Source organism: Dreissena polymorpha, chromosome 4 (assembly GCF_020536995.1).
Source record: "Dreissena polymorpha isolate Duluth1 chromosome 4, UMN_Dpol_1.0, whole genome shotgun sequence".
NCBI classification, from domain to species: Eukaryota; Metazoa; Mollusca; class Bivalvia; order Myida; family Dreissenidae; genus Dreissena; species Dreissena polymorpha.
In genome coordinates, this window is record NC_068358.1 from 12762331 (window position 1) to 12788328 (window position 25998).

At 34.5% G+C, this 25998-nt stretch overlaps 1 protein-coding gene across 10 annotated transcripts in view; it reads left to right on the plus strand.

The window, feature by feature from the left end:
* Positions 1 to 25998, plus strand: part of LOC127877418 (anoctamin-4-like) — an 89451-nt gene that overhangs the window by 22538 nt on the left and 40915 nt on the right. For 9 of the 10 annotated variants that reach the window (XM_052423278.1, XM_052423277.1, XM_052423282.1 and 6 more), the window contains 5 exons: positions 4730 to 4825; positions 12396 to 12460; positions 19057 to 19230; positions 20271 to 20369; positions 24490 to 24617. In XM_052423278.1, the coding sequence (XP_052279238.1) occupies positions 4730 to 4825; positions 12396 to 12460; positions 19057 to 19230; positions 20271 to 20369; positions 24490 to 24617 (562 nt within the window). Of the gene's footprint in view, positions 1 to 3144; positions 3330 to 4729; positions 4826 to 12395; positions 12461 to 19056; positions 19231 to 20270; positions 20370 to 24489; positions 24618 to 25998 lie in introns of those variants that run through there. The other variant, XM_052423284.1, reaches the window with a different exon arrangement.

The following is a 25998-nucleotide window of genomic DNA, read 5'->3' on the forward strand; positions in this document are numbered from 1 at the left end:
TGACCCAAAATAGTAAAATGGTTTCCAGATGATAACTCAAGAACGCATACGCCTAGGATCATGAAACTTAATGGGTAGATTGATCATGACTCGCAGATGACTCCTATTGATTTTGAGGTCACAAGGTCAAAGGTCAAGGTCACGGTGACCCAAAATAGTAAAATGGTTTCCGGATGATAACTCAAGAACGCATATGCCTAGAATCATGAAACTTTATAGGTAGATTGATCATGACTCGCAGATGACACCTATTGATTTTCAGGTCACTAGGTCAAAGGTCAAGGTCACGGTGACCCGAAATAGTAAAATGATTTTCGGATGATAACTCAAGAACGCATATGCCTAGGATCATGAAACTTCATAGGTAGATTGATCATGACTCGCAGATGACCCCTATTGATTTTGAGGTCACAAGGTCAAAGGTCAAGGTCACGGTGACCCGAAATATTAAAATGATTTTCGGATGATAACTCAAGAAAGCTTTTGCCTAGGATCATGACACTTCATAGGTACATTGATCGTGACTTGCAGATGACCCCTATTGATTTTCAGGTCACTATAGGTCAAAAGTCAAGGTCACAGTGACAAAAGTCGTATTCACACAATGGCTACCAGTACAATGGACAGCCCATATGGGGGGCATGCATGTTTTACAAAGAGCCCTTGTTTAATTTCAAAGTAAATTTTTGTCCGGAGCATAACTCTAAATTTATGGAAAAGATTTACCTTAAACGAGAAATATTAACAGATGGCAACTAGGAGAAGTGCAGTGAACATGAACCATAAAGTATTGGCTGTAGTTTTTGAATTATCTCTGTTTATATAATTATGCCCCCTTTCGAAGAAGAGGGGGTATATTGTTTTGCACCGAATGGTTTCCAGATGATAACTCAAGAACGCTTATGCCTAGGATCATGAAACTATATAGGTACATTGATTAGGACTCGCAGATGATCCCTATAGATTTTCAGGTCACTAGGATAAAGGTCAAGGTCACGGTGACTAGAACCAGTAAAATGGTTTTCGGATGATAATTCAAGAACGCTTACGCCTAGGATCATTAAACTTGATAGGTACATTGATCATGACTTGCAGATGACCCCTATTGATTTTCAGGTCACTAGGTCAAAGGTCAAGGTCATGGTGACTTGACACAGAAAAATGGTTTCCAGATGATAACTCAAGAACCCTTATGCCTAGGATCATGAAACTTCATAGGTACATTGATCATGACTCGCAGATGACCCCTATAGATTTTCAGGTCACTACGTCTAAGGTCAAGGTCACAGTGACTCGAACCAGTAAAATGGTTTCGGGATAATAACTCAAGAACACTTACACCTAGGATCATGAAACTTCATAGGTACATTGATCATGACTCGCAGATGACCTCTATTGATTTTCAGGTCACTCGGTCAAAGGTCAAGGTCACGGTGACTTGACACAATAAATGGTTTCCGGATGATAACTCAAGAAAGCTTACGCCTAGGATCATGAAACTTCATAGGTACATTGATCATGACTGGCAGATGACCCCTATTGATTTTCAGGTCACTAGGTCAAAGGTCAAGGTCACAGTGAAAAAAAAAAACGTATTCACACAATGGCTGCCACTACAACTGACAGCCCATATGGGGGGGCATGCATGTTTTACAAACAGCCCTTGTTTCAAAGTTATTTTTATCCGGAACACAACTCTAAATCTTAACTGAAGGGATATACTTGAAACTTGTAATATTAACTGATGGCAAGTAGGAGAAGTGCAGTGCCTAAGAAACATAACTCTATCTACCTTAGTTTTTTTAATTATCTCCCTTTAATATTTAATTTCAAAGTAAATTTTTATCCAGAGCATTAAGCTCTAAATCTACTGCAGGGATTTACTTGAAACTAGAAATATAAACAGATATCAACTGGGTGAAGTGCAGTAAACATGAACCATACCTCTATGGGCCGTATTTTTTTAATAATCTCCCTTTATTTATTTATTTATTTTTTTTAATTAATATTTTATTTATTTATAATTTCAAATTATATTTAATGTAATTTCAAAGTAAATATTTTAGGTTTTCAATTTTTAATATCTCCCTTTATCTTATTTTACAATAATGTTTAAATTTAAACACTTGAGTATTCTCTGTAAAATTAAAAGATGAGTTTAAGGAAAAATATAGTGACCAAGAACAGTAACTAATTATAGTCTTCTTTTTTAATTACCTCCCTTTTTTTCATTTCCATATATTTTATTTTATACAGCATAACTCCAACACTATGTAACTAATTGATCCTTGACATATAAATAGAAGACACAGGTGCCATGTTTTACAAATATTATTTTACTCTCTAAAACAAAATAATGTTGGCATAAGCAAACACATTTCGGTGGGGATTTGGCAACTGTGACAAGCTCTTATTAAGAATTTTTTTTTTTTTTTTTTTTAATTTATAAAAAAGGGCAGGGCGGGGCCTTGGAAGGGGCAGGGCAGGGCTTTGGAAGGGCAGGGCGGAGGCGCCCTTCCATTAAGGCCTAGCTCGAGCACTGACCTACCATGATTGGCTTTTGTGTTGCATGTTTCATGACCCAATTTAGCATTTTAAAAATTCAACATGTTATAAACACTGTTCCAATGAAAGTACCTTAACAAGCGCAGGTAACATCAAACCGTTACATGTTTTTTTTATATATTTATAACACAAAGATGAAAAACATAGTTAGAACATTAAAAAATCCAGCATATATCTGTATTGATTCCCACTGATATAAGTTTGTTTTATTCAGTTACACAAAATAATTTACTATTCAAAATTGATTCTTTGTTGATAAATATTGGCCAACTCAAAATGTATTGGTCTTGTCTGTCAAAGCCAATGTTTTAGGGAAGTCTGACATGCACATGCATCATGTTCATATTTTGCAATGTCATTTTATTGAAAGCTTTGCTTACTGCACTGATTTATCTAACATTTAGAGCGCCTTTTAAGCTTGGGGGGTGTTGTAAACTGGTTTTCAGATGTTACTGCACAAACCTTTTATTTATTAGATAGGTAATACTCCTCATAGGGTAATTTGGTAATTCGGGTATAAAAGTTGCTTCTTTTATCTTTCTTTTCTGCGGCCTTCATTGATAAATAAAATCCCAACTTGCCTCAATGCATGCTTTTTTGATAACAACTTGCTAGCAATTGTGGAATTTTAATGTGTGATGGTGGTTTGTTTAGTTTTGCTATGAAATCATGATGTGAAACTGGGATATACATGTACAACTGATGTGAAATCCTTAGTTACTCAGAAAAGAGGGTCAGATTCTTAGTTTGTCAAATGAATAGAGGTACATACAATTTTGAATAAAATTTGTTATGAAATTATATGTTACATTATGTTTGTTCCTGACCCATAATTATTTTGTGCCTTGTGTTTAATATTTAGTTGTATGTACTATATTCTTATAAAGATATGTTGCAGTACATGCATATATGTATTGCTACATGTTATGTTGATAGATGATTTCAAATAAATCACAATAAAACACAATTTCATTCAGATTCTCTCATCATATTGAATATTGTTTCTTTCGTATATATCGAGAACACAAGTCATAATCTGTGCAAATCAAGCATAAACATCATTTTGAAATTAAAATAGTTGAAAGTCAATTATCTACCTGTTTGGTGTAGTTTGCTTGAATCTTAATGATGTTTAATTGTTACACACGAAAGTTTTCAGATTTAGTCTTTTTCATGTCTGTTTTTATATGAGAGATTATGTCATTTTTTCTGTCATTAATTTGAGAAAGACATTTCATATTATGAGCCTCACTCAGGGAAATGTCTGTGTGTTAACCCTTTCCCACTTAGAAGCAAAGTGAAAATGGCTATGTGCAAACAGCATAAAACCTGAACAGCCTGCGAGTAAATTACTCACCATCTGTTCAGGTTTTATACTGTTTGCTGCTCATCAGTATCTAACGGTTGGAAACGAAGCACAAAAAACTTGAATCTATTAAGAAAGGTCTTAAAATAAATGTCACTTTCTAAGGGACAAAAAATGTGTCAAAATATGTATCCAAGTGGTAAAGGGTTAAGCCTCATCCCAGATAAGCCTGTGCGGCCTTTCAAAAATCAACTATAGACTAATAAACAAAACTCAAATCAAGGCTGAATTTAGTGATGTCCTTGCTTGATTAGCGTTTGCAGACTGCACTGTTATATCAGGGATGACACTTTATACACATGCATTAAGCCCCATTTCCCTAGAACGAGGCTTAAATACATGTAGATGAAAGAAGAAGCTTGCTTATATTTAAACCAAGAATCTGAGCGCGCCTGAGTTACTGGCTGTATATTTATGACGAGTAGGTCATGCAAGTTGTGTATCATGTTATTTCTTAAAATTTGACCCAGCATTTGTAAACATATATTGCAAGATATGTACATTTCTAGAAAGGAAATTCATTTCTGCGTTGAATAAGAGTTCATGGAAATCTCTGCAAAATTTATAAAGTTATGGCTGTTCAAAGCGATGCACTCAGATTTCGGGTCATTTTGAGTTGAATACCTTGTTATACCAGGTATATATATTTGATAGTGAATTTTTATTTCAGAGAAGTTGATTTTTTTTCATAATTTGATTATTTTTCATTCAAAATGATGTTGTTACTTATTATTATCATAGCCTTACGCTAACCACCTGTGTTTCGATCAATTGTTTCACGCCAATTTCTATTTTCAGCCTCTGTCGCCCCTGCTCCACCTGCAGGCAATCTTTACCCATCCATGCCTGCAGGAACCACAGCCAAAGCTCCGCCCATCGGCTTTGAAATGCACGGTAAGACCCAGAGGTCAATGTAAGTGCTTGATAATGTTTTGTGTTTGGCGCCAAGATGTGAACATCCTCAGAATTATTATTGATTTTGATGTCAGTCATTTAACCAAAAAATGATGAAACAAAAAGGTCATATTACTTAAAACTAGATTTCAGCATTAGTAAACGTCTGTACCATAGTAGGATTTAAAGAAGGGGGCAGAAATGTCTACGTCCCTCTAAGTTTGTAACTTTTTTGAATAACGCTTACCAAGGCTGTTATTTTTCGGAGGAATAGCAGATATCCTAGGATGAAAGAAAATGAAAGATTTACAGCATTGTTCACTTGAACACACAATGAAGATCATCACAAATCAACCCAATTAAGTATTTAATTCTCTGTCTGTTGTAAGAGGTTTGCCACCCGGTTGTGGGTGTCTGATTGTTCAAAATAAGTAAACAGATATTTCCTCCCTTCGGACTTCACCTCAATCACATCCCTGCATACTTATTTGAACCAAACGCAGCGATTTTTTTCCTTCTTTATAAAGAACCGGTAAACGGCACTTTCCCAATTACGAAAAAACTACAAATTTCCCAATTGCTGTCCAAAAAATTCCCAATTTAAGGTTAAAAAAAAAAAAAAAAAAAATAAAAATTGTGTGGAAAATGTAACATTTTGTTAGTTTCCCTATGCAGCTCTATGGTTTGAACCTAGGTAAATATAATATTGACAGCTTGAAAACACTTGGTTATCAATTTGAAAGTATTTGGGAGCATAAAATCAAATACACCAATTTCCCAATTTGAGGGTTTCATTACTTGATTTTTCCAAATTTTCAGGCTTTCACGACTCAACTTTTCCCAATTGGACCGGTACGGGTACTTTTCCCAATTGGACAAAAAAAAAATCGCTGAAACGCAGTGTAATTTGAAGGATTTTTGAAGTTAATTAACAGTTATAAGTGAGCACATTTTTCTGTAGTATGTCACTTGTACTAAATTGCTACTTTTTGTTGATTTAAGTACCATTTTGTATGTAAACAAACAATAACAATTGACATTTAGCACTTTTCTTGCTAATGCATGTTTTTTGCAGTCACACTTGAGGGCATAAGTACAGCCAGGAATATACATGAAGTGCTTAAGATTGAAATAATATGGTAGACATTTTAAGAAGATTATACACATTTAAATGTTCAAACAAGGGATTTCTAAATGTAAGTAACTATAATATTGATAAACGAGATGATGTTATCTGCATTCAAAATAACTATTGCATGTGCCTACAAATGTTAGCTTATCTCTTTTTATGTCCCCCCACTATAGTAGTGGGGGACATATTGTTTTTGCCCTGTCTGTTGGTCTGTTGGTTGGTTGGTTTGCGCCAACTTTAATATTTTGCAATAACTTTGCAATATTGAAGATAGCAACTTGATAGTTGGCATGCATATGTATCTCACGGAGCTGCAGATTTTGAGTGGTGAAAGGTCAAGGTCATCCTTCAAGGTCAAAGGTCAAATATATGGGTCAAAATAGCTCATTTAATGTACACTTTTGCAGTATTTCAATATTCACGATAGCAACTTGATATTTGGCATGCATGTGTATCTTATGGAGATGCACATTTTGAGTGGTGAAGGTCAAGGTCATCCTTCAAGGTCAGATGTCAAATATATGTGGCTTAAATCGCTCATTTTATGAGTACTTTTGCAATATTGAAGATAGCAACTTGATATTTGGCATGCATGTGTATCTCATGGAGCTGCACATTTTGAGTGGTGAAAGGTCAAGGTCATCCTTCAAGGTCAGAGGTCAAATATATGTGGCCGAAATCGCTAATTTTATGAATACTTTTGCAATATTGAAGATAGCAACTTGATATTTGGCATGCATGTGTATCTCATGGAGCTGCACATTTTTAGTGGTGAAAGGTCAAGGTCATTCTTCAAGGTCAAATATATGGGTCAAAATTGCTCATGTAATGTCACTTCTGCAATATTGAAGCTAGCAATTTTATATTTGAAATGCATGTGTATCTCATGGAGCTGCACATTTTGAGTTGTGAAGGGTCAAGGTCAAGGTCATCCTACAAGGTCAAACATCATATAGGGGGACATTGTGTTTCACAAACACATCTTGTTCATGTTTATCCTTTGGAATACCGGTAACCCTCCACTCAATACTGTTTATGATGTACTTTTAAGCTTATGTGTATGGCAAACATTAATATTTCTCAGTGAAAAGGTTGTTCAGCTTTGTTAATAATGGAAAGGTTTAACCGTTAAATGAATTTTGGTAAATAAATAAGTTGTATACTTATTATTTTATGTACTCAATTATATTAGCTGTTCTGAGTTTCAACTGAAAACCAGTAGTCCAGAGATACTGTATACCCCTGCGAAATGTTGTTCTGCAGTTCACGAATAATTCGTGAACAGTTCATGAACTGTTCGTGAACTGAGTTCATGAATTGTTCACGAATAGTTCGTGAACAGAAAATGAGCCATGTCTGTGAAAAGTTCTTGAAATTTTAGTTCATGAACTGTTCATGAACACTAATGGCATGAAGTGTTCATGAAATATTCTTGAAACCTAATGGCATGAAGTGTTCATGAACTATTCTTGAACCCTTATGGCATGAAGTGTTCATGAACTATTCTTGAACCCGTTTGGCATGAAGTGTTCATGAACTATTCTTGAACCATTATGGCATGAAATGTTCATGAACTATTCATGAACATCAATGGCATGAAGTGTTCTTGAACAGTTCATGAACAACACAATTCTTGAAAAAATCTTCAGGGTTTTGCTGTTCACGAACAGTTCATGAACATTTTCCTTCTATTTTTCAATGGCTCATTTTCTGTTCACGAACTGTAAGTGAATAGTTCATGAACCATAGTTCTTCAAGAGTTCATGAACTGAGGTGGCATGAAGTGTTCATGAACTATTCATGAACAAGAATTTGTCAATTTATGCAAAGGTTATCATAAGTGTTACTAAAGCTCAACAAACAGGTCAGGGTAAGAAGAAACAAGTCTTGTATTAGCACTTAACATATTGATAGCAACATATAACAATAATTTAAATATAACACTAATAACTGAGATACAAGTGGTTTGATAATACTCTTTAAATTTCATAATACAACTTTGCACTATATGTTCATGAATAATTCATGTATTGAAAAGATTATGAATAGTCTCATTTTCAGTTCAAGAATCATTTACTAATCAATGGTTTCCCTGAAAGGGTTACACTTACAGTGCCAAAGAACTTGAAATGGAACCAATGGCTGATCAGTTCAGCCGGTAATTTATTAAAGACTTACATTTTCAAATATAACATAAACCATGTGCCTTCCGTTTCAACTTCCTGTGCACACAATATTCTTTCTTTGTAAAAACAGCAATGCAATGTACATTGAGTTCTTGATATCATCTTAAACTGTTCTTGAAATAAGATGTCCTTAAAACGTTCTTAAACTTGTCTTTTAAGTCTTCCAAGAACAATGACAGATCCTTTTAAGAACATATTGGATTCTTAAAAAGTCCATCATACGTTCAAAAACATTGTGTAGACCTGTTTAAGAACATCAGAAGGAAACATGTTGTTCAAAAAAGTTCTTAAAGTGTTCAAGAATAGTTTAAGAATAATTCAAGAACAGGAAAGGTCCTTAAAAAGTTATTGAAGTGTTCCTGAAGGCAGTTCTTGAACAGTTTTTGTACAAATGTTCTTAAAATTCTCTAGAACAGGTCAAGAACTCTAACTTACAGTGGTGAAAGTACTATGCATATTCATACTAACTTCACAGGTTTCACAAATCTACAAGATTTGTATGCTAGACATTTCAATATTACTTTCAAAAATATGTATGAAACATCTAGCACAAAGGAATTCATGAATTATTCATGATGGATCCTTAAAGTCTGTCTCAGAAAAGTCATTAGAAATACTTGTGCATGAAATGTTCATCACTAAGTATTTATGGTTAGATGAAGAACTGTTCATGAACTTTGAAATGTTCAACAATAATTCATAAACAGTTCATGAACATGTCTTAAGAACAGTTCATGTCCAAAAGTTCATGAACCAAGCTCAGGAACTTTTTCAGAACCGTTCATGAACAGTTCTTGATTGGCTTGAAGTGTTCATGAAATCATGAACAACATTTCGCCGGGGTATGCTATTTTGTTGTTGTTGTGTGATCGGATTTATATTTATAAAAAATTGTCTGTGGCCAAATATATAATATCATTTTAGAGTTGTTGTATAACACATTCAAGTTGTTTCAATTAATGCAACAATAAGACCTACGTTCTGCTAAAACTGGGCTTAATGAATCTGTAAAGTGTCTTGAGGCATAAAGTAAAGTGTCTTCTCAGAGATTAAGCCTATGCAGTCCACATAGGCTTATCAGGGGCAACACTTACCTCCTACACTGTATTTTTGTTTAGAAGAGATCACCTTTAAACGATAAATTTGATATTATGTAGAAATATTACAAGTTCAGCATCATGCTTAAGTCTTTCTGTGGAATATATCTGTATCAGATTATTAAGTGTCAGTTGGCACAATCATCTATTATAAATATTGTACCTTTTACTTTATACTAGGTATGCCATTATAAAACCTGCTTTTGCTGAAATGTGTTAGCCTTATTATTTATTTATTATGTCTACTGAATTTAATAACCGACATTTTGTAAATTTTTCAGGAGAGCATATTTTCCGAAATACTACCTTACTTTTTGCATTCAAAATATTTCAGTGTTAAAATAATGGTAACTGCTTCTTTCTTAATTTTGAATCGTTTTAAAAAAGACATCTCAATTTGGAGTTGTGTTTTGTTTTGCAAATTTTATTATAATACTTATAAGAAACTTTGAATACTGAAAAATAATTAGTATTTTAATAAAACAGATTTTTGCTTCTCTTGAAAAGTTTACAAAATGTTAGACTACTTATTACATTCAGAAAACAACATTTGTTCACTTTTGTCAATTTGGAAAATGTGGTTAAAAAAACATTATTTTTACCAATAAGGTTGTCTTAATATTTTAACAGTTGATGTATGTCATCCAAATAAACACAAAAATAGGAAAAACTAAAAATGCATAAAAATGTCAGTAACATGACTTATAACATTCAGTAGACAGTATTATCTGATTGAATGAATAAATGTAGATTTGATGCTGCCTTAAAATATGTTTTCATGAAATATGTTCTCATGCTAATTTAACTGGGTCTTAGTTTAATTAAGTGTGTTTCATGATTTAAACCTTTGTAAGTTGTGTTTTTTCTTAAAAGAAAGTACAGCTAGAGACCTCCAATATAAATAGTGTATCAATAAAATAGCCCTATAATAAATGGAATTGCACAAGTCAGAAGTTATCTAAAAAGATGTGTTTAATATAAATTTGTAACTCATTGAAGCCCAAATAAACTTGTTACACCCATATGGGACATGGCTCATAAACCACTCTATTCAGTTTCTGTATACTTATGGGGTGTGTAATGTTTCACAGACGATTAGCTGTATAAATCGTTTCTGATGTAGGCGTAGTTTACAAATAGAATGGTTGCATTTTAAATGGATGAATTTTAAATCTGAAGACATGTTAAGCAGATACTACATTTTGTGCGGCTACCTTGTGAGCCTTGCCTTATGAAAGTAAATACACAAAGAGCAAATTATATCAATTTAAACTTCATGTGCATTCAGACTATCCTTGTTTCCTATAGTTTCATCCATTCCCAAAGTTTCAGTCTATCCCTTGTTAAAAAAAAATAATGCCATATTTCTGTCAAAACTGGAGTTATTTCTTCTTTTTTTTATAGAAAGTTCTATTACGTATATATTTTGTGGTTAAAACACGTGAAATTTATTATTTGTGTGCTTTCCTAGAATTGGCCTATTACTAGTGAATTTAATACCTGCTATATTAATTATTTTAACTTAATTGTGTTGTAAAGGCATAAAATGTTCAATTTAAAGTCACACTTGTGTGGAAAGTCGTTTCACTCAATTGAAAAAGTCAATCAAACACTGAAGTTGCCGAATATACATGTATAGGGAACTATACAAATCTAGGTATATGTACACATTTTTCTCACATTCAGTTTTCCAACCATAACAAAGACTTTTTACCCAATTACATATAGATAAAGCAAATTTATTTCAACAATTAATGATACAAATAAACAGCAAGCAACTTTTGTAAAACGATTCGATAAAGAAAGATGTAGTTTTGTTATATATAGCAGATAAATCACAAGAGTCTCAATAACCTCCACTGGCCTAATAGGCACCCTAGTGTTTTTCCCAGGAGGGCAAAGGGGCATGGCGCATTACTTTCAAAAAGGGCATTTTAGCGCGCAGTTTAGGCAAAAAAGGGCAAAAACGTTCCCTGAATACCTGAATTACGGGAAAACATGAAATTGCATCAGAAGCAGTTGTGGAAAAAATAACATATAAACAATCACATTTAATGGTAATAATTGTATTTAACTTACTATGATTTATATTAATATATTTACCTTGCAATGTACATTTAAGTTCCATGCTGTTTCAATAAACTGTACAGCACGACAAACATAATAAAGCAAATGAATCTGACTTTTCACAGATTCAGTAACATATAAATGAAACCATGTTTGTCTTATCCCATTTTCTAACAATAATCTCGACAGATGTTTAAAATAACATTGCGGGTAAATTGATCGCTAACAATATGCAAACACTCGTTTCCGTGACATACATCCGCCGAGTAGATTACAAATAAATAAATAATGTTGTTGCAATCTAAAACATTTTTATGCATCAATAATTATCACAGACATTTCATTAATTCCTTCTTAATGTATAATCTCCATCGTTAATTCGATCGTTTACGACGTTATTTGCCATTTTTTCCGAGTCACAATTTAATTCTGTATAGTCTGCCATGTTGATAAAATGTCAAATGATGTAAGCGACAGGTGCCCATAGCAACGTTAAATCGTATACGCGATTCGCATTTTGTTAAATTGGTATACGTCTCAGTAATTATTTCAATAATTAGATCTAATTATCTTAAAGACGAAAACGAGTAAATCAAGCACAGTCGGAGCGTCACTGACAATCAAGGAAGCTGATTTTGCGGATCAAGTTAGATCGTAAGGCAATAAAGATGTTATCGATAAGGGCGCGTGGCGAAATTTGCCTTTGAAAAAAAAGGCGCGTGGCGAAATTTGTCTTTGAAAAGGGCAGCGTGGCGATCCGGGAGGGCGGCGTGGCTTTTCGCCACGCTAAAATGGTCTGGGAAAAACACTACACCCATCAGCATGGGTTTGATTGCTCCTCCTTTCAGCTGATTGCCTTGTTTTAAATGTCAACATAATCACTGTACAAATAGTTATCATCTTTGCTGGATCTATAAACAAATGAATAATTTTGCAAAAACCCTAGAGATTTATGTTGATGATAACAAGGATTATTAAAAAAGTATTTCATAATTTTTACACAGATTTTAAGTACATAAAACTGTTATCATAGCATTTCAGGAATATACATTGTAAATCATAATAGAAATTCTCTGGGTATTTTGCAGGTCACCCACATGACAATGAGCCGACAGAAGTGGTCACAGAGAAAGTCCCTGGCGGACCTCAAACGGTAACAATGATTCTGAGACTGATTGTAGTCTGTCCAGTTTACCCCTTGGAATTAACCTTAAAGCCTCGCTGTGGGAATAAGGGGCTTGATAAATGACATGTGTAAAGTGTCGTTCCAGATTAGCCTGTGCAGTCAGCACAGGCTTATCTGGGATAAAATGCCACTTTAATGGAATATCTTCCTAGTGAAAATCCAGTTTAGGAAGACAGTGTTGTCCCTGATTAGCCGATGTAGACTGCAAAGCTAATCTGGGATAATACTTTACTCACATGCATTAACTTATCTGGAACAATACTTTACTCACATGCGTTAAGCCCAGTTTTCCCAGAGCGTGGTTCAGCTTTATAACTTCTGTATGTCACATGGCTAAGAGACTCACTCACTGTATGTCACATGGCTAAGAGACTCACTCACTGTATGTCACATGGCTAAGAGACTCACTCACTGTATGTCACATGGCTAAGAGACTCACTCACTGTATGTCACATGGCTAAGAGACTCACTCACTGTATGTCACATGCTTAAGAGACTCACTCACTGTATGTCACATGGCTAAGAGACTCACTCACTGTATGTCACATGCTTAAGAGACTCACTCACTGTATGTCACATGGCTAAGAGACTCACTCACTGTATGTCACATGCTTAAGAGACTCACTCACTGTATGTCACATGGCTAAGAGACTCACTCACTGTATGTCACATGGCTAAGAGACTCACTCTCTGTATGTCACATGGCTAAGAGACTCACTCACTGTATGTCACATGGCTAAGAGACTCACTCACTGTATGTCACATGCTTAAGAGACTCACTCACTGTATGTCACATGGCTAAGAGACTCACTCTCTGTATGTCACATGGCTAAGAGACTCACTCACTGTATGTCACAGGGCTAAGAGACTCACTCACTGTATGTCACATGCTTAAGAGACTCACTCACTGTATGTCACATGGCTAAGAGACTCACTCACTGTATGTCACATGGCTAAGAGACTCACTCTCTGTATGTCACATGGCTAAGAGACTCACTCACTGTATGTCACATGGCTAAGAGACTCACTCACTGTCTGTCACATGGCTAAGAGACTCACTCACTGTATGTCACATGGCTAAGAGACTCACACACTGTATGTCACATGGCTAAGAGACTCACTCACTGTATGTCACATGGCTAAGAGATTCACTCAATGTATGTCACATGGCTAAGAGACTCACTCAGCCTTAAATGTTGTTACTTACTCTACATGTACTTGACTGCTCTCCCAACAAACACAATGGCTTACCAACATTTTATGCCGCTGGTAGGGTGGCATATAGCAGTTGAACTGTCCGTCAGTCAGTATGTCAGTCAGTCTGTCCGTCCGCCCGAAAAAAACTTCAACATTGGCCATAACTTTTTCAATATTCAAGATAGCAACTTGATATTTGGCATGCATGTGCATCTCATGAAGCTGCACATTTTGAGTGGTGGAAGTTCAAGGTCATGGTCATCCTTAAAGGTCAAAGGTCAAAAAAATATTTCAAAGCGGCGTTCATCTCATGAAGCTGCACATTTTGAGTGGTGGAAGTTGAGGGTCAAGGTCATCTTTCAAGATCAAATGTCAACTCTTTTTTTTTCACAGCGGCGCAATAGGGGGCATTGTGTTTCTGACGAACACGTCTCTTGTTAACTCTATTGCAACAATTTTACTTTGGATCTTATTTCATAGAGACAATTAGATACATTTATGGGAAAACAAAATTCCCAAAAGCAATGCTTTCTTTTTCTCTGCAGATAAAAGGATCCACTTACCTCCATAATCCAGGACAATTATATCAATTTATAATGCAGAAAGCATATCTAATTTTCTGGTTGACATATATTGTATATTGTTCACAAATTATGTATGGGTTATTAGCATTCCAGTGTTGCTTGTAGTGAAATGCCAAAAGAGTTCATGGTGCCGTCGGCAAATTACTGGTACCACATTCATGTGTTGTGATCGTATTCATAAATAGTGAAATCCAATAATCTGCAAATATCCAGAACAAAACAAAACATGTCTAATCACAATCATGACTACACAAGTATATCTTATTGGTACTTTTCTACATTGATGACTGTGTCAAACTGAAATCATGCCCCTGTACAATAATATATAGGTCTTGTGAAATTTATATATTCATCCGGTACAGTATAACTACCGTAATTACTCTATGTTTTCGGACACTAAGTTTTCGGACAACCCCTTTTTTAGCAAAAATAATTATTTTTCGTGATTCTTTATTTTCGGACACACGAGTTTTCGTCCGTTATTTATGTCTCGAAGTTTTCGGACAGTATATTTTACAGCGCTATTTTACCAAATGTCGAACCTGTTTTCGATATCTAATGACACTTCGATCATGGGGTTTTACAACCAGATTAACATCATAAAACATTGCGGGTGCATGCCTGAGGGCAATGGACCATTACATTTGCGTTATTGGGTTAATAACATTTGCGTTATTGGGTAAATAACCTTGTAAACCGGTATTAAACAATGGTTTTGCCCGATAGCATAAGCGTTATGACAATTACCAGGGTTAGTGCCAATTAACAGTTCAGTTATCTATTGCAATGGTACTACCCCTTCTCAGTAAAATAACTGTGACAAATACTAAATGTTTCAAATATGGATGCACCCTATTACAAGTTTTACAAACAATGGAAGGTGTTACACAACAACTATCGGAAATGAACAAACAAAGAATTCATAGTTTGCTTTTTTTATTGCGTTAATTACAGGTTCATACAAGCGTGTATCGGTACATCACATGCTCATTTTTGAACTTGTTGGTCAAAGTACAACCTTGAAGTAACTTTCTGTCAAATAAATTAAGCATTTACAATTATTTAAAATGCAGTGCAAACATGTATAACTGTAATTTATTCTATACGGCTTGGTATTTTACAAGCGCGTGCTATTACCGGTAGTCGTTGATACAATTGACGCTATTTTCGGACACTTCCATTTTCGACTCTAAGTTTTTGGACACCTGTATTTTGTTTATATTTTTCGTATCTAAGTTTTCGGACACGAAATTTTTTTTTAAAAATTTAAGTGTCCGAAAACATAGAGTAATTACGGTATATTGTACAGATTAAAAGATGTGAAATAACTAAGCATTCCAAAATGAAACACAATTTTCATACCCTTCTCCTATAATAAAAATGTTCTTAATATATTCATCATTTGCTGTCTGTTAATTTGGATTTTTTTTTAATAACCTGGTGTCACTGCTGCTATATAGACCTCTGTTATACGTTCATCTTAGCCGCCCCCCCCCCCCCCCCCCCCCTCACTCAAACAGCAATTATTGCCTGTGTTCTCATTGTACATTTGTATGATTTCCCCATATTTGCAGTTTGAAAGTGAGGCTACACTAGTTGACCCCAATGACCCTACGAATGGGGTCAGAGTTCGCACAAGGTCAGGGGTAGGTTTTGCATAACTAAATGGGATGTTGTATTGTGGTTGTATTGTGGTTGGTTGCATATACATTTAACACTATTATTCTGTAATAGTGAAAATTGTTCCTATGACAATACCGAATGAAAAATTTACCATTATTTCACTATCAATCGTGAATACTCAATTTTTTTATAAAGCATGATTTTTGGTCTTTGGATGCGCCAATATGAGTATCTATCATAATGTACTAAAAATATTGGTAATTGAAAACATATTATATTATGAATGTTCTAATCCACTAAGTTACTAGAAGTCTTTGACAAGCTAAATTCCAAATACCTGGGTATTCTTTGATTATCATAAGTATGTAAGGTACATAACCACTTTGTATATTGTTATTCCCCCCTTCGAAGAAGAGGGGGTATATTGTTTTGCACATGTCTGTCCGTCCGTCCGTATGTTTGTCCGTCCACCAGATGGTTTCTGGATGATAGCTCAAGATGGCTTAGGCCTACGTTTGAAACTTCATAGGTACATTGATCATGACTTGCAGATGACCCCTATTGATTTTGAGGTCACTAGGTCAAAGGTCATGGTCACGGTGACCCGAAATAGTAAAATGGTTTCCGGATGATAAATCAAGAGCGCTTATGTATAGGATCATGAAACTTCATAGGTACATTGATCATGACTCGCAGATAGCCCCTATTGATTTTCAGGTCACTAGGTCAAAGGTCAAGGTCACGGTGACCCGAAATAGTAAAATGGTTTCCGGATGATAACTCAAGAACGCTTATGCCTAGGATAATGAAACTTCATAGGTACATTGATCACTACTCGCAGATGACTCCTATTGATTTTCAGGTCACTAGGTCAAAGGTAAAGGTCACGGTGTCCCGAAACAGTAAAATGGTTTCCGGATGATAACTCAAGAACGCTTATGCTTAGGATCATGAAACTTCATAGGTTCATTGATCATGACTCACAGATGACCCCTATCAATTTTCAGGTCACTAGGTCAAAGTTCAAGGCCACTGTGACTCGAACCAGTAAAATGGTTTCCGGATGATAACTCAAGAATGCTTACACCTAGGATCATGAAAATTCATAGGTTCATTGATCATGACTGGCATATAACCCCTATCAATTTTCAGGTCACTAGGTCAAGGGTCAAGGTGACAGTGACTCGCAACAGTAAAATGGTTTCCTGATGATAACTCAAGAATAATTAGGCCTAGGATCATGAAACTTCATAGGTACATTGATAATGACTGGCAGATGACCCCCATTGATTTTGAGGTCACAAGGTCAAGGTCACAGTGACAAAAAACATATTCACACAATGGCTGCCACTACAACTGACAGCCCATATGGGGGCATGCATGTTTTACAAACAGCCCTTGTTATAATTTTATTTTTAGTTTTTAATTACATACACTTTTTACAATATATGGACGCATTGTTGATAATGGACACGAAAACACACACACAATATTAGACTAAATCTAGTCATAGAGTATAAGATTAGTGCTGAAGACAGGTTAAGCGTTTAAGCAAAATCTTAAAAAGCCCCAGCATTTCCCAACAAATAATCTTATACTTATCTAATTTTATTCTTATTCCATCAGTTTTGCATTCTTATGTGTTAATTAAAAAAGTAACAAAAAGGAATGGCTGAAAAGAAGACTAAAACATTTAATGACATGATTTAAAAAAATCAATTATGGCTTGTGTTTACTGTATCAGCGTTGTTGAATACATAAAAATTTATTAAATGGAGTTGATCTTGTTAATTGTGGGTTTTATGATGGGATAAAACTAAAACCTCCTCATCAACATCATTATTGTTAAAAATATAATAATTGTCACCATTACCATAATCACCACCTTGACCCTGATCCAGAGTATCGACTTCATCATAATGAGCATCATTAGCATCATCATCATCATCAAATTGGTCATCAGCATCAAAATGGTAATCATCATCAAAATTATTATCATCATCAAAATGATTATCATCATCAAAATGGTAATCATCATCAAAATGATTATCATCATCAAAATGATTATCATCATTACCGTCATCATCATCAAAACAGTCATCATCATCATTAAAATGATCATCATCATCAAATTGATTATCATCATTACCATCATAATCATCATCTTCAAAATGGTCATCATAATCATGAACTAGTTCTTCATTTCTTCGTTATTTTTAAGAAAGGGATTTTCTTGAACAAGATGGAATGTTGAACTATTCATTTTGATGTTATTAAGCAGGAAGATGTGTTCATGGTTTATATTTACATGTCCTTATTTCTGACATTATTGATTAAGTATTTGCCAAATTCTTTCGGCTTGTCAAAATGACATAAAGTAATCCATACCTCTGGACCCTATTCAGTTGTTTAACTGCATTACCACTTCACTTCAAAATGCATGAAATTTACCTGTGATATTGACTTTTCCAGTATTTTCTGACATGGAAAATATTTAGAAAAAATATGAAATTAAATAATGGTTTATTTGACACATACTATTACATCTAAACAAATCCGACTGTTTCATTTAGGTTTGTAATTTGTCGAAAAAGTTAGAAATGTTGCATATATTTAAATATATTTACTATATGTTGCATATTGATTTCTTGTTTTATGCCACTTGAATATAAATACTGGTGTATTTGTCATGTATATTATTAAAACATTTTTATACAAGAAATATAAGACACAAGACATTAGGATGCAAATTATCACAAAATCTTCTTATAACAAGTTTCATTTAAATGATCCATGGGATCAAATTTATCAAAGGTTTCATTGTTACTGAAAATGACTGTCTTCATTCTTTTAAAGTCACATATTTTTTCTTTAAACAGTTACACCATCTGTCCCACTATAACAGTGTCCATAACTAAAAAAGTATTGTTGCAAAGGGGCAGAAACTTTGCGAGCATATCAATCAGCGTACATGTGTTCACCTCTGTTTTGGATTGGATGTTTTATACACTGCAAATGTTGTGGCATGTATTTAAAAAAAATTGTGTAAGTGGTATTGCATCTAACTCAAAAAGTATCTGTGTCCTTGGGACATATTTCTATTTTTACTCAACCTCTGTGTACTTAAAATGTGAAACCAGCTGTGCTTTGTGTTGCCAGAGTCGGAATGAAGAGTTCACGATGTTCTTCAAAGATGGCGCTCGACGAATCGACTTTGTCTTGGCCTATGAAATGGGAACCACAGCGGAACAGGAAAACCGAGTTAAAAAGCGGGCATACTTTCTAGACATGATTAAGAAAGAAGGATTGCACTTGGAACATGAGAAACCAGAGGTGATGTACTTTCAAACAACAATAGGGAATAAATTAAGGAAATATTGAAATTTGTTTCCCGCAATTGTGAATAACTTCTAACATTTAAAAATATAACAGAAATTTTTAGGATAAAATGTCTTAATTAGACATTTTTCATGTCTGATTCTCAAAAATAAAGAATCTCATAAGTTATTCACTAAAGCTATTGAGACCTAAACTTTAACACTATGCAAATATTGTGCATTTTAAAACAATGTACATGATTTACTAGATCTGTATGGATTCTGAAATGTTTGTCATCAAATGTAGTCAATAATTCTTTTCCTTGGAATCAGAGTATTGGAAAATGTAAATGTTAATTGCATATAAAGTAGCATACATATTTTTTTTAACATATATTTCCCAAGTGAGCATAATAGATCTAGCTTTCAAGGAACTCTCCTATCTATTTTATCATGCAACTGCAACATTTATTTAATATATAGTAACTCTCTTATGGTTTATAGGAAATTGTCAGTGTATTAAAAGTGTTAATTCACTGTTTCAGCCAGTGAACTATGACCATGATATCAAATATTGTCTATAATTTTAACTGATTTGTTGTGAAATGATGTCAATATTATGATTTCATAATGCTATTATTGTTTAATCTTTTATTTTTACATGTGGACAAACATTGGAAAAGCATTAAATAAAAAGAAAATATATTCCTTTTGGTAGATTGTCAATTTTATTAAGGTTGTGATGATAGAAATGAAATATTGTGTTCATGGCTTCGCCATTGTTGTAACATTTGATTCTTTTTATCACTTCTGAATTGAAATTGATAATCTACGTAAACCAACAAATACACTATATCCTCAATATTTTGGCTATATGTTTATTCGTCGTACAATAATTTATTTAAGTCTTCAATTATTGACCAATCATAAGAATTTAGTTAATTTTCTAGTGTTACTTAAAAAAAAATAATTAGTATTTAAAGCTTTAAAATGAGTTGTATACTTTTTTGTCAACTTTATATACTATATGTTATAATTGCAACGTTCGTGTTATAGGACTCTAAGAGTGGGAAGGTGGCCTTTATAAAGTGCCACGCCCCCTGGGAGGTTCTGGCCAAGGGGGCGGAGCTAATGAACATGAAGATGCCCTTAGCGGTTTGTATTGAACCCAACCCTATCATGCCCTCCCCTAAATAATGCGGGGGGTATATTGCTTTGCACGTGTCTGTAAGTCCATTGACATGTTATTTTACGCACAATATCTTGCGAAAGCTTAGACATATCTATTGTTATTGGTACATCATCAAAAGTGTTAGGTTACTTGGCAGACATGGTAGATACCAATTTATTTTAAAGTAAATGATCAAAGGTTGTATGGGATTGAATGAGCTTTAAACATGTCATAAATAATAGTCAGTTAAAGTACAGTTTATACCCATTAAAAACCTCTCTTAAGTAGACTTTCAATTACAATAAAACATCATCTTAAGATGGGACACTCTGTGTTCTCCTAGCTCCGCTATTATTGATACATTTTGATTCTTCCTACAGTAAATACATTCCAGTATGATTTCCACCTAGTGTTTATAAAAGCTCTGCTCCAGCCAGTGGTATTACCCATGTGTTGACATTATTGCTGGCTGATTTCTGTGTGTAAGAGATTGAAATAACTGAAATTGAAAAAGAGGAGTGAGGGTTATGCCTATACATGTTCTACAAACGTAACTTGTTTGTGTCCAAACCTATTCTCTTAACTGCCTGTTCCCCAAAGCAGTTTGCCAAAGCCTGCCCTTAGTTCATTGTGAACCTTTTCTCTTAAACTATATATTGTCAAAGGTTCGAGCTGCCACCAGTTTAATTAGGCACGCTCTTATTTTATTTGAACCTATCTGCATCAACTATATGTTGTCCAAGGTATGAGGCCTGATGAGTTTTTATTAGGCCTGCCCTAATTTAAGTTTGAACCTTTTTACTCTTACTCAGTTTTGTTACTGTGTAGGTTTTATTAAGGTAATATCTATTCTTTTCCGTTAGTAGAACCAATAATAAGCATAGAAAAAAAAGATATCTTAACAGTTCTGCTTATTCATTTGTGTTTAATGTATGATAATTTGCACCATTGGTGCAAAAAGGTACAATGTGCCCTCTTATTTCAATGTCACATGGTACCTATTTGCACCCTTGGGGCGATTTGGTGAAGGAAAATGGTGCAACTCACTCCCAATAAAATGTTCATACGTGTTTTAGTTGTTTGATGTTTATAAATTTTGGAATCTTAGAACAAAATGCTTAAAAATGTAATGGTTTTCCTGTAAAACAAGGAATACAAAAAATAGACATTAATACAGGGTTTTCCACAGGCCATTTAAGCGCCCCTTGCCGGGGCGCTTGAATTTCGAAATCAGAGTCCCCGGGGAGCTTGAAATTTTTCGATCAGTGTATTTTTTAGCAAAAGAAAGTGGAGATTGTCCAAAAAAAAAATCAAGGTTTCTCTATCAGTGTATCAATATTCCATGTTTTTGTTTTAAAAGAGCACTCGGTACCTACTTTCACAAGTAATCGCCATAAACACCACATGGGGTAATGGATAATCCACTGATAAGAGAATAGCATGACGCGCGTATCGATTATTCTAGCCACATTACACAGTCATTTAAATGCTGACAAGGATGTATCTGGTAACTTTCCAGTCGTCAAACTGTGAAGTTCATTGTCCAATCGGTTACGCGAATGCTTATGAGGGCGGGGTTAACTATTGACCATTATTTTTGATTGACGTCGGGCATGAAGTAAGAGTTTATCGCAGCTTGATTAGCAAGGAGTTGTACCATTTACGTAATATAAAACCGGTAATTAGTACAGTACAGTACATAAAAGACAGTTTCGGGCATCATCATCACACCTTTTTACTGTAAACAAGTGTTACCTATGACTCATAATTAATACGAGAAATTAATTGCAAGTGGTAAACAATTAATTATTATAGCGAGTTAGTTGTGCAAATGACTCCCGGTTACAATTATGTGATACAATTTAATTCCAGTACATGTATATTTCATCATGTCCATTTATAAAACTGATTCACCTCGTTTTTCTGACATTTATTCGACACGTAATGCGCTTTAACAAATTTTCGTTGAATTAATTACGCACACTTGTAAATGTTTCGTCCAATAATCGATAGTAAGAAGACTGATCATGGCAACCGGCTGTGATCCTCGTGGACAACGTGAATTTCATGCATAATTCCGTCACAACATTTATTCGACTCGTAAAGTGTTTAAACAAATTATCGTTGAATTTATAATGCAATGGTTAATATTTGTTGAAATCTCAAATGGGAATAATTAAATTTGTAATCCGAAACACATTCCTGTAAGTCGATGTTAACGCGTTTTTAATCCGAAACACACTTCCGAATGTAAATGTTACCGCAACATTAAATATTTTTGCTTCAAATTAGCAGTGAAAATTTATTTTGTGTCGAATCTTTTTCTCAATTAAAAAGAGCGCGAAAATTATGCAGCATGTACAACGTCGCGTCATTTGCATACAAAAGCGTGCGTGTATTGAGCGTTTTAACAAGCACACAACAGGTCAGGGGATTGACGCATATTCAGAGGCAATATTTCATCAAATCTATAAATAGTCACAGGTGGTTAGCGTGTGGCTATGATATTAATTAGTGAAAACATCATTTTGAATGATAAATAATCATATTATAACGAAAAATTAACTTTTCTGAAAAAAAATATTTCACTATCAAATATATATATAACAAGGTATGCAACTCAAAATCAGCCCAAAACGGGGTGCATCGCTTTGAACAGCCATATCTTCATCAATTTTACAGCGATTTTCACGATTTCGGTCTTATTCAACGCAGAAATGAATTTCCTTTCTGGAAATGTATATGTCTTGCAATATTTTTACAAATGCTGGGTCAACTTTTAAGAAATAACACGATACACAACACGCATGACCCAGTTGACAGTGATCATGCTGTCTTTAAGACTGAAATCTTCACGGAGTAAAGGGCAACTTCCCTATAAAGTTCGTGTAGTTCGATACCATAATTCAATAAAACGTATGAAAAAACATTATTACCGTTCTTGTCGTTACATTCTGCATCAAGACTAACTGTCCAGCGCCGTTTGAAACCTTTGTTTACATACATTTCAACTAACTGACATTTTAAACATACGAGTGATTTCATTGGTCCAATGCGGAGGTGTGTCTTTACAACTGGAGATTTCATTCATAAAGAATACATGATCACTGTCAACTGGGTCATGCGTGTTGTGTATCGTGTTATTTCTTAAAAGTTGACCCAGCATTTGTAAAAATATTGCAAGACATATACATTTCCAGAAAGGAAATTCATTTCTGCGTTGAATAAGACCGAAATCGTGAAAATCGCTGCAAAATTGATGAAGATATGGCTGTTCAAAGCGATGCACCCCGTTTTGGGCTGATTTTGAGTTGCATACCTTGTTATATATATATTTGATAGTGAAATATTTTTTTTCAGACAAGTTGATTTTTCGTTATAATATGATTATTTATCATTCAAAATGATGTTTTCACTAATTAATAGCATAGCCACACGCTAACCACCTGTGTAAATAGTCACTTCAAAAATGGCAAGGTTTGTGTTAAAGAAATAATTGAGAGCTTTTATCGTAAATATTTACCAGAAAGTGATTGATAAAAACGGAATAAACGGGATTGTCGGGTAATAAATAGAAACTTAAAAGTAGTAAGTATACAGTAATAGAGTCGGGTTGAAACGGATGTATTGGGCAATCGTTCGAGTCGGGATTTTACTATCTGTGCGGGAAAGTTTTAAAACAAATAAACAAAAAAAAATTTTTTTTTTAATGACTGGGGGATTTTTTTGAAGAGTCATAGCGCACCAAATGTTATCTTTTTACGCTGTTTTTCTTTGAGTTATAACGCACCACAGAACGTGGTTTATATATTGTATTGTTATAAACACTGTTTTAAGAGAAAAGGTTCACAATGTTTGGTGATAAAATTCCCTAATTTTGTTGAAAACAAAGGCCAATTTCCAATGTGACTGCTTAACATTTATGTAAACAGTAAGCGGATTTAATAGAGAAATACATATCCAATGAAAATAAATTTACTTTGGTAACATCTATGTAAATAGTAAGTGGATTTAATAGAAAAAACAACATATCCCAGGAAAATAAATTTACTTTGGTAAAATAGACAGAAACATCTTGGAAACATTGCAACAATCATGTTCCAGCCCAATGACATGCCAACCCAAACAAGTATCTTCCAATGCTGCCCGACCCCTTTTGACCTCGATAAGGAACTGATAGAGGAAGATGACAACTATTTCACAGCCCCTTTCAACAGGAGCCGCATGGACCAGTAAGTGTGCACCATAGCAGTCACTGGGTCATTGAGCCTTGTAGTGTGGAACAGGGCGTAAAGCATGTGTGTAAAGTGTCATCCCAGATTGGCCTGTGCAGTTCACACAGGCTATTCAGGGACAAGATTTTAAACCTAGACTGGATTTTTGTTTTGATGAGATTATACAGGGCTCGAATTAAGCACTCGCAAACAGGCCATTTGCGAGTACATTTTAAAAAACACGTCTAAAATGCGAGTGCAACATTTAGATACTCGCCATTTTTTGCGAGTTGGGGAAAAAACAAACAAGGTGCTTAAAGATCTTGGATTAAATACAAGATTTGTTCGCCGATCGAAAGTCTTCCGACCAAGTACGAAAATAATTAAACCCCGTCTAGTTTCGATCTAAAAATAGATCTGAAAATTGGAATTACCCTAATTTGCATAATGTATTTCAGCGGTTACTTCCGTTCTAGCAGAAATAATTTTACGAAATATTTTTTAAAATATATTTACGCTCTGCACTGTATCTTTCTGCCGATATAGTTAGTAAAGAACATTGAAAATTATATTATTGCAATTGAAAGTATGTTATTCCCTTCTTAAGTGAAAATTGGCGATAGTTATTCAGTATGAAGTTTTTTTTTAAAACGAAGCTCATTTCGTTAATTCCTCATTCTTATAAATAGACGGAACACGTTTAGCAGACGATTTAAAAACTCAAAAATGTCGTCTACTAAAAAAATAACTAGCTTTTTTGTGGCGAATTCCTCCGTCTCCTCTGTGGAAGACAAAAAAGCCGAGGCCGAACCAGATAAAAAGAAATGCCAAAACAGTTAAGAAATGGGAAGACGAGCTAAAAATAACTTTGAACACGGAGAGAGACCAAGACGGCAATGTGTGTAAGATGTTCTGCGATTCATCTGATTGGTCTCTACCCCCTCAGCAATGCTGAGTGTGAAAGATGCTTTTCTGTTATGAAAAGGATAAAAAGTGATTGGCGATGTTCACTAAGCACTGAAAGGATGGACCAATTAATGCGAATCTCTATCAGAGATAATGAGGGGTTCCAGCCACGCAGAGCTGTGAATAGGTGGTGGATCAGTGGCAACAGTAGCAAAAGGCCAGATGTCGCCCCATATGGACCGAGGCATTAACTTTGGATGATATAACTGATATAAAAAAAAATACTCTTTACACTCAATTGTGTTACAATGTTGCTTTGAAGTTTTTAGTTAAAATAAACATAGGTCCATCCTTTCAGTGCTTAGTGAACATCGCCAATCACTTTTTATCAACCAAAGGATGCATTATTATGAAAACTTGTATTGCGAGTTGGAAATAAAAAATGCGAGTTGAAATATTAACAACTAGCAATTTTTTGCGAGTTGAAAAAAAA